The sequence below is a fragment of the Heptranchias perlo genome, chromosome 3 (assembly GCF_035084215.1).
Source record: "Heptranchias perlo isolate sHepPer1 chromosome 3, sHepPer1.hap1, whole genome shotgun sequence".
NCBI classification, from domain to species: domain Eukaryota; kingdom Metazoa; phylum Chordata; class Chondrichthyes; order Hexanchiformes; family Hexanchidae; genus Heptranchias; species Heptranchias perlo.
Window position 1 is genome coordinate 60,040,976 of NC_090327.1, and position 12,329 is coordinate 60,053,304.

General features: G+C 44.1%; 1 protein-coding gene across 11 annotated transcripts in view; it reads left to right on the forward strand.

The window, feature by feature from the left end:
* Nucleotides 1-9,509, forward strand: part of dtna (dystrobrevin, alpha) — a 199,490-nt gene extending 189,981 nt beyond the window's left edge. For 5 of the 11 annotated variants that reach the window (XM_067979883.1, XM_067979890.1, XM_067979891.1 and 2 more), the window contains one exon: nucleotides 7,911-7,994. Coding sequence is in view for 6 of the 11 variants with exons in the window: in XM_067979894.1 (XP_067835995.1) it covers nucleotides 7,911-8,054 (144 nt within the window). In the remaining 5 variants the exon portion in view is untranslated. Of the gene's footprint in view, nucleotides 1-7,910 lie in introns of all 11 variants that reach the window. The other 6 variants (XM_067979859.1, XM_067979865.1, XM_067979874.1 and 3 more) reach the window with 3 other exon arrangements.
* Nucleotides 9,510-12,329: the final 2,820 nt, after the last annotated feature.

A 12,329-nucleotide genomic window follows, 5' to 3' on the forward strand; every position in this document is an offset into this window, starting at 1 on the left:
GGCATCACACAAGTCGTTTGTTTTCTACATGTAGATACCCACTCAACAGGGTTTACAGACCAAAAAAGTCTTTCTTAGATTTCTCTACCATCACTCAGAGGGCTGCAATTCGCCTCTAGAGGCAAATAAAGAAATGTGTCAGCTGCTGACTGCAAACCTGCCCACTTCTACGAGTAGAAGAGCATTGTATGTACCAGTCAAAGTCACTGCTGCTTTGAATTTCTTTGTAACTGCAAGCTGCATCTTACCATCTTAGTCAGGCAGCAACTCACCATTGCAAAAGAAGGTCACTGATTCTCTCCTCCAATGGGCTACACAGATTATTTCCTTCTCAACAGAACCATAAACAAAGAGAGTGAGTTATCCAATTTTATAGACTGCCAGGGTTCCTGCAGCTGTAAGAGCAATTGATAAAAAGTTTATGGCATTTAAAGCCCCATATGAGAACCCCTCAATTTTCTTCTTAAGACAAAATTCTACATTACCCTTACCCATCATCCAACTCCAAAAAGTTACAAGTTTATACAATAATGAACTCAGAACTCTGTGTGGTCAAGCCATGTTTACTTTCCAGAACAACATTCACCAAAAGGTGGTAACAAATCCATACATCCTATCTATAACTACTTCTTACCACCATGTCTACCCTTTGTGACAGATAATTTACTTCTTCTAGTCCCTAGTCTACTCCTTCTACGAGGTGCTCGCTGAATGAAACAAGGTTGAGCGGTGTGTGGCTGGGAAGGTTCCCCTGGAGCCTTAAAGGTCTGAGGTGTTTCTTTAAAGCAGCTGTCCCGGGGGAATAGCTTCCGGCAGCCTTTCTCCTACAGTGCATAACCCATGTCTGAAGCTCCCTCATGTGCAGGCATTGGAGGGGGCCCTAAGAAAGCAGGCTCATTGCCACTGCCCAGAGAGACAGCAACAACTGTGACCACCTATGGCAGCCAATTGAGACAGGCTGAAAAGTGCTGCTGGTCCGTATCATTACAGATCAAATATTCCAATTCAGGTCTTAGAAACCCTTGAAAGTGCCATGTCCAGGATGATCCTCAAATCTTCGAATGCAGGAGTGTTAGCCGCCACTCCAGAAGCCATCAATGTCCTTAGAAGTTTTTCTTGGCACCTTGTTGCCACAGAAATTGCCAGGGTGTTCTGCAGATCAGGGGAAACTTCCTGCAATGTGTTTCAGATGCAGGTAGTGGACTCCTCCCACTTGTCCATTCTTAACCATATGTATAGAAACTGTTTCGACTACCTGCACGGGGGAAAGGAGGTGAGCAAAGCCTCTATCATTTGTGCAGAATGTGTTTTGGTAACAAGGCTGCCCTTATGAGGTCTTCCTGTGCCAGTTCTAGGGGTGATGGATGTTGCACACACTGCTTCAGAAACCTGCCTCCATTAGGCCTGAACCTCTTAAGGGACTTCCTGCCCTCAGTCCCTAAAAGTCTTCACTTCCAGCCCTTAGCCAGTAAAACATCCACAGATATATGTGATTCTTGGAGCCCTTCCTGTTTCTCCACCCCCTGAAGCTGCTGCTTTCTACATGATTGTGGCTCCTGGTCTCCAAAAATACAGCCCTCCCCCTTGAATTAGCTGTAGCATTCAAAATGCTGCAGCATCACTCTAGCTCCCTCTCTCCCAGCAATAGTAACCCACTGAGCAGCGGTGCTACCACTCCTAACCTGCTCCACGTACCTAATTAAGGACCCCAGAGGGAAAAACGGTGGGTTAGCAGCTGAGTCACGTGGGTAGTGGAGGTCCCGCCATGCTGCTAACCTGTCAATCCAGGCCTAAATAACGTTCAAGACTGGGACTCGACCTCTGATTTCTGATTCAGTAGAATAGCCCACCTGCTATCACAACTAGCCACCAAGTGAAGCCCTTTCTTGTTTGATGTTCTCTCAAAATCAATATATTCATTGGAAAAGGGAACTGATTCCACGTCAATAGAGCCCCAATATTTGTGGGGAGGGAACGGAGGCGCGTATCAGCGGCTGGGAAACCTGGAAATACCGGGAAGGCGGAGGTCCTGCCGAATTTAACAGCAGGACCTCATTAGAATTATTCGACTCCGTTTCCTGCCCAGATTGAAGGCTGGCCGGCTGCTGGGCGGGAAACCCTGTTGTTGAAGGCAGCGGCCGGGAACCTCTGGGGACGGTCCCCGGCAATCGAGAAGATCGGAGGTTGATGGTGGAGTGGGGGGGGCTCAGAGGGAGGGAGGGATCGCCAAGGGGGATAGATACAAATCTCAGGGGGGTCGGTGGATCGGCGGGGGGTGGTGGGGGGGGAGAGATTGCGGTAGAAGATGTGCTTGAGGGGCCAGGAGGAAGCACTCCTGCTCCTTCTGGCCCACAAACAGTGCTGGAAAAGCACTTACTTGCTGGATCCGGCAGCTCCTGCCTCCCTTTAGATGCCTGTTTTCCCGAGCCCTGCGAAACCCAGCCGGCCAGTGTTAAATTTAAATGGCTGCCAAAATAGCAGGTACGGACCCTCATTTAAATATTCTAATCAATGAATCGCCTCTCCAGAGCAGGTTATTCGGCTGCCCTCCCCAACCCGCCGCCGTAAAACTGGAAATAGGCACATTCGTGACGGGTTAGGGTCGGGTTTCACATTTTCAACAATTTAACCCCCCAGCCTCTCCCGCCCGTTGTGTGTTAAAATTCCCCCCTGAATTTCAAAACATTTGTAAAAATTACTTTTAACTTAAAACCTTTTCACGTGTAGATGTAAGTTGTCTCTTAAATTTAATGTAGGACGTTTCCATTCAAGACCATGTTGACATGTTGAAGATCATATTAAAGATATTAAGCAATTCATTTTTTAAAAAAAGTTAAAGGTTAGGGGGGTAGAAATTGGTATGCATTGCGCCTGTTTTTCGAGCATAAAATGGGAGCAAAGCATATCAGCTTAGCAGTGGGACAGCCTGCGCCCAATCTGCACAGGAGTTGGTCCCACCGCTTAAATTCGTGGGCCCCATTTTTTTTAGATGTCCTGGGCGAATGCCTGAAACAAGCATTAGACCCCTAAAATATGTAAATTAGGGGTCTAACGACTGTTGAAGAACCCCATCAAGAAATGTGTTGCTGATGAGCGGACCAGACGTTGAGCCCTGCTCAGGATTCTTCAGCGGCCCATGTGGCCATCAACGAGAGGTAGGTTTAAAGAAAAATGTTCTCAAAAAAAAACTTCCTGTGGAGCCAGCAGGGATAGTAGCGCTCCCCCGACTCCACTCCACCCACCTGCCCCCCCCCCCCGATGCCCACTCCAATCTCCCCTCTTGGGAGGGTCGCTGCCGGCAAAGCAGACAACCCGACATTGATCTCTCCACTCGGGCGAGCTGCAAATGGAGGTGTGACAAGCGCCGGCAGCTTGTGCCAAGTGTGGTGATGAAGCCCGAGGGCCAATTTCCATCATTCTTGGACCCAGACCAAAATCTACTATATGATCTAATGAAAAACCTTCTGTAATGGATTACTGGAAAGATTCAGTAAGGAGTCGCATGGACTAGAAAATTACCACGCTTGATCTCTGATTTGTGCTGAGTTACCTGAGCTCACTGGGAATGCTACAGTTGGATTCTATGGGGGTGAATTGATCTTCGACGAAAGTGCAAAATTGGCAGTTCTGAACCAGCAGGTCATTTTACACCAGGCCCGATGTTCTTTTCCATTCATGGAATCATTGCACCACAGAAGGAGGCCATACGGCCCACCGAGCCCGTGCCAGCTCTCTAAGAGCAATCCAGTTAGTCCCATTCCCCCGCTCTTTCCCCGTGGTCCTGCAAATTTTTTCCCTTCAAGTATTTATCCAATTCCTTTTTGAAAGCCATGATTGAATCTGCTTCCACCATTCTTTCAGACAGTGCATTCCAGATCATAACTACTTGCTGCGTAAAAAAGTTTTTCCTCATGTCGCCTTTGGTTCTTTTGCCACTCACCTTAAATCTATGCCCTCTGGTTCTTGACCCTTCCGCCAAAGGGAACAGTTTCTCTATACTTACTTTATCTAAACCCTTCATGATTTTGAACATTTCTATCAAATCTCCTCTTTACTTTCTCTGCTCTAAGGAGAACAACCCCAGCTTCTCCAGTCTATCCACGTAACTGAAGTCTCTCATCCCTGGAACCAGTCTAGTAATTCTCCTCTGCACCCTCTCTAAGGCCTTCACATCCTTCCTAAAGTGCGGTGCCCAGAATTGGACACAATACTCCAGTTGTGGCCAATTGAAGTCAATCATTGAAGCCTTCTGACACAGTATAAAATGGATTGCCAATTCACTGTTGCCTGTTTCGTGCTTTCGCCAAAGACCAATTTCTCCCCCTATGTACCCTGGCTAGGAAGGGGAAAAATTGCCTAGAATTCTTACCATTGATTGCTACCTCATAACCTAGCAACCTAAGGGATGCACAAGATAAACTCACAGGTAATGACAACAAAATGACAGAAACATTGAATAGTTACTTTGCCTCAATATTTATCAGGTAGACTAACAAGGCAGACATGACATTAGAAGAAGTGATCAAAAAGATATAAAGACATTTAAGATAGAAAGAGGGGAGATAAATGATAAACTAATCAGACTTAGAGAGGATAAAACCCCTGATCTGGATGAATTGCATCCACGCATTTAAAAGAAGTTAGTGAAGAGATAGCAGATTCGCAATTGCATATATATAAAAATTCATTCAAAAAGGGAAAAGTGCCAGAGGACTGGCAGACAAGTCCAGGGAACTATAGACCAGTTAGCTTAGTGTCGGTGGTAGGAAACATAATGGAATCTTTACTCAAGGATGTAATAGAAAAACATCTAGAAACCGAAAATATAATAAAGAATAGTCGGCATGGATTTCAGAAGGGAAGGTCATGCTTGACCAATCTTATTGAATTCTTTGAAGAAGTAACAGAAAGAGTAGACAAGGGTAATGCAGTAGATGTAATATATTTGGATTTTCAAAAGCCCTTCAATAAGGTACCACATTGTAGACTCATGGCTAAGATTAGAGCATGTGGCGTCAGGGGACTAGTAACAGAATGGATAGCAAGCTGGCTACAAAACAGAAAACAGAGAGTAGGGGTTAAGCGTAGTTACTCAGACTGGCAGTGTCCTAGGCCCAACCATCTTCAGCTGCTTCATCAATGACCTTCCCTCCATCATAAGGTCAGAAATGGGGATGTTTGCTGATGATTGCACAGTGTTCAGTTCCATTCGTAACCCCTCAAATAATGAAGCAGTCCGAGCCCACGTGCAGTAAGACCTGGACAACATCCAGGCTTGGGCTCATAAGTGGCAAGTAACATTTGCGCCAGATAAGTGCCAGGCAATGACCATCTCCAACAAGAGAGAGTCTAACCACCTCCCCTTGACATTCAACGGCATTAACATTGCCGAATCCCCCACCATCAACATCCTGGGGGTCACCATTGACCAGAAACTTAACTGGAGCAGCCATATAAATACTGTGGCTACAAGAGCAGGTCAGAGGCTGGGAATTCTGCAACGAGTGACTCACCTCCTGACTCCCCAAAGCTTTTCCACCATCTACAAGGCACAAGTCAGGAGTGTGATGGAATACTCTCCACTTGCTTGGATGAGTGCAGCTCCAACAACACTCAAGAAGCTCGGCACCATCTAAGATAAAGCAGCCCGCTTGATTGGCACCCCATCCACCACCCTAAACATTCACTCCCTTCACCACCAGCGCACAGTGGCTGCAGTGTGTACCATCCACAGGATGCACTGCAGCAACTCGCCAAGGCTTCTTCGACAGCACCTCCCAAACCCACGACCTCTACCACCTAGAAGGACAGGAGCATCAGGCACATGGGAACAACACCAGCTGCACGTTCCCCTCCAAGTCACACACCATCCCGACTTGGAAATATATCGCCGTTCCTTCATCGTCGCTGGGTCAAAATCCTGGAACTCCCTTCTTAACAGCACTGTGGGAGAACCGTCACCACACGGACTGCAGCGGTTCAAGAAGGCGGCTCACCACCACCTTCTCAAGGGCAGTTAGGGATGGGCAATAAATGCCGGCTTCGCCAGCGACGCCCACATCCCATGAACGAATAAAAAAAAAAAGGTGGGAAGTGGTGTTCCACAAGGATCGGTGCTGGGACCAATGTTGTTCACTATTTACATAAACGATTTCGACTCAGAAATCTGAAGAACAGTTTTAAAATTTACGGATTTTGAACTTTTCTATCAAATCTCCTCTTAACTTTCTCTGCTCTAAGGAGAACAACCCCAGCTTCTCCAGTCTATCCACATAACTGAAGTCTCTCATCCCTGGAACCAGTCTAATAATTCTCCTCTGCACCCTCTCTAAGGCCTTCACATCCTTCCTAAAGTGCGGTGCCCAGAATTGGACACAATACTCCAGTTGTGGCCAATTGAAGTCAATCATTGAAGCCTTCTGACACATGGCTTTCAAACAGGAATTGCAGGGCTACAGACACCAAATTGGGGATACAGTTAATACTGTGGAAGACTGCGACAAAATACAAGAAGACATTAATAAACTTGCAAAATGAGCATGTGAATGGCAAGTGAATTTCAATATAAATAAGTGTGAGGTGGTGCATTTTGGTAGGAAGAATAAGGAGGCCACATATTCCTTGGAAAATAAGAGTCTAAATGGGGTAGAGAAGCAAAGAGATCTAGGGGTACAGATACACAAATCACTAAAAGTAGTGATGCAGATTAATAAGGCCATTAAAAAAGCAAACAAAGCACTGGTTCATTTCTAGAGGGACAGAATTGAAAAGCAAAGAAGTTATGTTAAACTTGTATAGAACTTTGGTTAGACCACACTTGGAGTACTGTGCACAGTTCTGGTCTCCATATTATAAAAAGGATATAGAGGCACTGGAGCAAGTGAAAGAAAAGATTTATAAGGATGATACCAGAACTGAGAGGTTATACCCATCAGGAAAGATTGAAGAGGCTGGGGCCCTTTTCTCTAGAAAGGAGAAGGCTGAAGGGTGACCTGATAAAGAGATTATGAAAGGGTTTGATTGGATAGACGTAGGGAAAATGTTTCCATTTGTGGGGGAATCCAAAACCAGGGGCCATAAATATAAGATAGTCACTAATGAATCCAATAGGGAATTCAGCAGAAACTTCTTTACCCAGAGAGTGATTAGAATGTGGAACTCGCTACCATAAGGAGTAGTTGAGGCGAATAGCATAGATGCATTTAAAGGGAAACCAGATAAACACATGAGGGAGAAAATAATAGAAGGATATGCTGATTGGGTTAGATGAAGAGAAGTGAGAGGAGGCACGTGTGGTGCATAAACAATGGCATGGACTGGTTGGGGCGAATGGCCTGTTTCTGTACTTTACATTCTATGTAATCCTTTTCGGATAGTGCATATGTGGGGAAAATAGGATTAGGACAGAATCAAACTCAGGCTTGCTTGTAGTTGAATAGCCTGCTAATAGCATTGTCTAGTTTCATAGATCAAGAATGGCTGCTTCAGTGAGGTCCAGAGAGCCCACCAGTTCCCATGGAACTAACACTCTGCATAAGTCACTGCCTTCAAAAAAGAATTGCAGTTGTGTTTTTTCTGTGTACAAAAATTAAATCATATTCATAATAAGATCTCCTATGCAGTGTCATTAAATAACTAATTTCTCAGATGGAGGTGTGCAAACGCTTTGTTTTTAGTGTATTGGTTTTTAGTATGGTACTGACCTTTTAAAGTAGCATGCTGTTTTCCTCAAATAATTAATGAGCTGCTGTTTCGGAGTTTTGTCTAAATTATTGTTTTTGCAAATTTTTCAAATATTAATTTGTGAGTTTCCTTTCTACAATTTCAAAAATTCTAATCATTTTTTGAAGCTGACTGTCCAATTTGATTCTTGCCCTGTATGTAATTTAACCATTTTGTCCACCATTCAGGCTAATTACAGTCAAACCGATGATGAGAGTTATGTGAGAACTGACGATGATGAAAGCTGCATACGGACAGATGATGAAGAGGGTCTAACTTCTGGCTTCACTGAAGAATGGAATGAACATATGAAGCGTCTTATGACAAAATAAGAATTTTATAAGTAGTGTGAAGACTATAGCACAGTCATTTTAAAAATTTCTAGTTAGGTGTGTTGACAAACATTTCTTTTACTAAAAGCTGGGTTTATCAGCGTCGTCTTTATATGGCTCAGCTGAGTCAGGAGAACACAACTGCAGTTATCGCCAAGCTGAGCATGTTTGGTGTTGCTATTTCAAGAGATGGCAGTATTAATATTAAAAAAAAGATAGTTCTTCACATTTGTGATCAATATATTCTGTTTACACTTCTAATATTGATACACTTTATGTTTGGTTTCTAGGTGAACTGTGCAGTACTTTGACAAAACAGTTACATATTTTTTCAACTGTGATAAACCTACTATTTTGGTGAAATGCACTTAAAAATCAGATATTAAGGCACTACATATGAGTATTTATTCAACATTATAACTACCCATAAACTACTAATTCTCAGCATTTTTAAATAAAATGCACAGATCTGTAAAATAGAAGAACTGTGAACTGTGTCGAGAACACTCAGCTAACTCTGTTCTCGCACTTTGAACCGTAGGTACCAAAAACAAATACAGTCACAAAGTTGAACTTAGATCATTTAATTCCTTTCTTGTGATTAATAAAATGGGTTAAGCAAAATTTTAAACAAGCACGTCCATTGCTAACTTCAAAAAGTAAACTGTATTTTTTGTTTTGTATTCTGTTTATATAATTTTAAGGCCTTCAGCTTGGACATACTGGTACATACACATTACTTGATGTGCATTGGAAATTTTTATGTTTAAGATGTGTATTACCTTAGTTGGCCATCTGTGTAGTGTGCATATTTTGAGGAAAGAATAGTTTTATAAAATAATCTATAGAGAATTGCAAATGTTGTAAAGGAAGCAGCAAGTGAGAATTCAGGATTCGACAAGTTTTGTGAAGTGTGGCTTCAATCTGATTAATCTACAGGTAACATATGCTGATGGTTGCAGGCACGGTCCTCCAGAGTAATTCTTGATTTAGGGTCTTAGTGGTCAGTACAAGACAGCTAATTCAACTCCATGTGAGTTCATAGAATCATAGAATCATAGAAGTTACAACATGGAAACAGGCCCTTCGGCCCAACATGTCCATGTCGCCCAGTTTATACCACTAAGCTAGTCCCAATTGCCTGCACTTGGCCCATATCCCTCGATACCCATCTTCCCCATGTAACTGTCCAAATGCTTTTTAAAAGACAAAATTGTACCCGCCTCTACTACTGCCTCTGGCAGCTCGTTCCAGACACTCACCACCCTTTGAGTGAAAAAATTGCCCCTCTGGATCCTTTTGTATCTCTCCCCTCTCACCTTAAATCTGTGCCCCCTCATTATAGACTCCCCTACCTTTGGGAAAAGATTTTGACTATCGACCTTATCTATGCCCCTCATTATTTTATAGACTTCTATAAGATCACCCCTTAACCTCCTACTCTCCAGGGAATAAAGTCCCAGTCTGTCTAACCTCTCCCTGTAAGTCAAACCATCAAGTCCCGGTAGCATCCTAGTAAATCTTTTCTGCACTCTTTCTAGTTTAATAATATCCTTTCTATAATAGGGTGACCAGAACTGTACACAGTACTCCAAGTGTGGCCTCACCAATGCCCTGTACAACTTCAACAAGACATCCCAACTCCTGCATTCAATGTTCTGACCAATGAAACCAAGCATGCTGAATGCCTTCTTCACCACCCTATCCACCTGTGACTCCACTTTCAAGGAGCTATGAATCTGTACTCCTAGATCTCTTTGTTCTATAACTCTCCCCAACGCCCTACCATTAACGGAGTAGGTCCTGGCCCGATTCGATCTACCAAAATGCATTACCTCACATTTATCTAAATTAAACTCCATCTGCCATTCATCGGCCCACTGGCCCAATTTATCAAGATCCCGTTGCAATCCTAGATAACCTTCTTCACTGTCCACAATGCCACCAATCTTGGTGTCATCTGCAAACTTACTAACCATGCCTCCTAAATTCTCATCCAAATCATTAATATAAATAACAAATAACAGCGGACCCAGCACCGATCCCTGAGGCACACCGCTGGACACAGGCATCCAGTTTGAAAAACAACCCTCGACAACCACCCTCTGTCTTCTGTCGTCAAGCCAATTTTGTATCCAATTGGCTACCTCACCTTGGATCCCATGAGATTTAACCTTATGTAACAACCTACCATGCGGTACCTTGTCAAATGCTTTGCTGAAGTCCATGTAGACCACGTCTACTGCACAGCCCTCATCTATCTTCTTGGTTACCCCTTCAAAAAACTCAATCAAATTCGTGAGACATGATTTTCCTCTCACAAAACCATGCTGACTGTTCCTAATTAGTCCCTGCCTCTCCAAATGCCTGTAGATCCTGTCCCTCAGAATACCCTCTAACAACTTACCCACTACAGATGTCAGGCTCACTGGTCTGTAGTTCCCAGGCTTTTCCCTGCCGCCCTTCTTAAACAAAGGCACAACATTTGCTACCCTCCAATCTTCAGGCACCTCACCTGTAGCGGTGGATGATTCAAATATCTCTGCTAGGGGACCCGCAATTTCCTCCCTAACCTCCCATAACGTCCTGGGATACATTTCATCAGGTCCCGGAGATTTATCTACCTTGATGCGCGTTAAGACTTCCAGCACCTCCCTCTCTGTAATATGTACACTCCTCAAGACATCACTATTTATTTCCCCAAGTTCCCTAACATCCATGCCTTTCTCAACCGTAAATACCGATGTGAAATATTCATTCAGGATCTCACCCATCTCTTGTGGTTCCGCACTTAGATGACCTTGTTGATCCTTAAGAGGCCCTACTCTCTCCCTAGTTACCCTTTTGCCCTTTATGTATTTGTAGAAGCTCTTTGGATTCACCTTTGCCTGATCTGCCAAAGCAATCTCATATCCCCTTTTTGCCCTCCTGATTTCTCTCTTAACTCTACTCCGGCAATCTCTATACTCTTCAAGGGATCCACTTGATCCCAGCTGCCTATGCATGTCATATGCCTCCTTCTTATTTTTGACTAGTGCCTCAATCTCCCGAGTCATCCAAGGTTCCCTACTTCTACCAGCCTTGCCCTTCACTTTATAAGGAATGTGCTTACCCTGAACCCTGGTTAACACACTTTTGAAAGCCTCCCACTTACCAGACGTCCCTTTGCCTGCCAACAGACTCTCCCAATCAACTTCTGAAAGTTCCTGTCTGATACCATCAAAATTGGCCTTTCCCCAATTTAGAATTTTAACTTTTGGGCCAGACCTATCCTTCTCCATAGCTATCTTAAAACTAATGGAATTATGATCACTGGTCCCAAAGTGATCCCTCACTAACACTTCTGTCACCTGCCCTTCCTTATTTCCCAAGAGGAGGTCAAGTTTTGCCCCCTCTCTAGTCGGGCCATCCACATACTGAATGAGAAATTCCTCCTGAATACACTCAACAAATTTCTCTCCATCCAAGCCCCTAATGCTATGGCTGTCCCAGTCAATGTTGGGAAAGTTAAAGTCCCCTACTATTACCACCCTATTTTTCTTGCAGCTGTCTGTAATCTCCTTACATATTTGCTCCTCAATTTCCCGTTGACTATTTGGGGGTCTGTAGTACAATCCTATCAAAGTGATCTCTCCCTTCTTATTTTTCAGTTCTACCCATATGGACTCAGTGGGCGAACCCTCGGATATATCCCCTCTCACTACTGCCGTGATGTTCTCCCTAATCAAGAACGCAACTCCCCCTCCTCTCTTACCTCCTGCTCTATCTTTCCTATAGCATCTGTACCCTGGAACATTGAGCTGCCAGTCCTGCCCCTCCCTTAGCCATGTTTCAGTAATAGCTATAACATCCCAGTCCCATGTACCCATCCATGCCCTGAGTTCATCTGCCTTGCCCATCAGACTTCTTGCATTGAAATAAATGCAGTTTAATCTAGACTTCCCTTGGTCTTTGCCCTGCTTTCTCAGACCATCTGTCCGGTCATGTTCTGTACACTCTCCCTTACTGCCTTTTGTTTCTGTCACCACTTTATTTCCCACTGACTTCCTGCATCGGTTCCCATCCCCCTGCCACATTAGTTTAAACCCTCCCCAACAGCACTGGCAAAACACTCCCCCTAGGACATTGGTTCCAGTCCTGCCCAGATGCAGACCGTCCAATTTGTACTGGTCCCACCTCCCCCAGAACCGGTTCCAATGGCCCAGGAATTTGAATCCCTCCAGCTTGCACCATCTCTCAAGCCACGTATTCATCTTAGCTATCCTGTCATTCCTA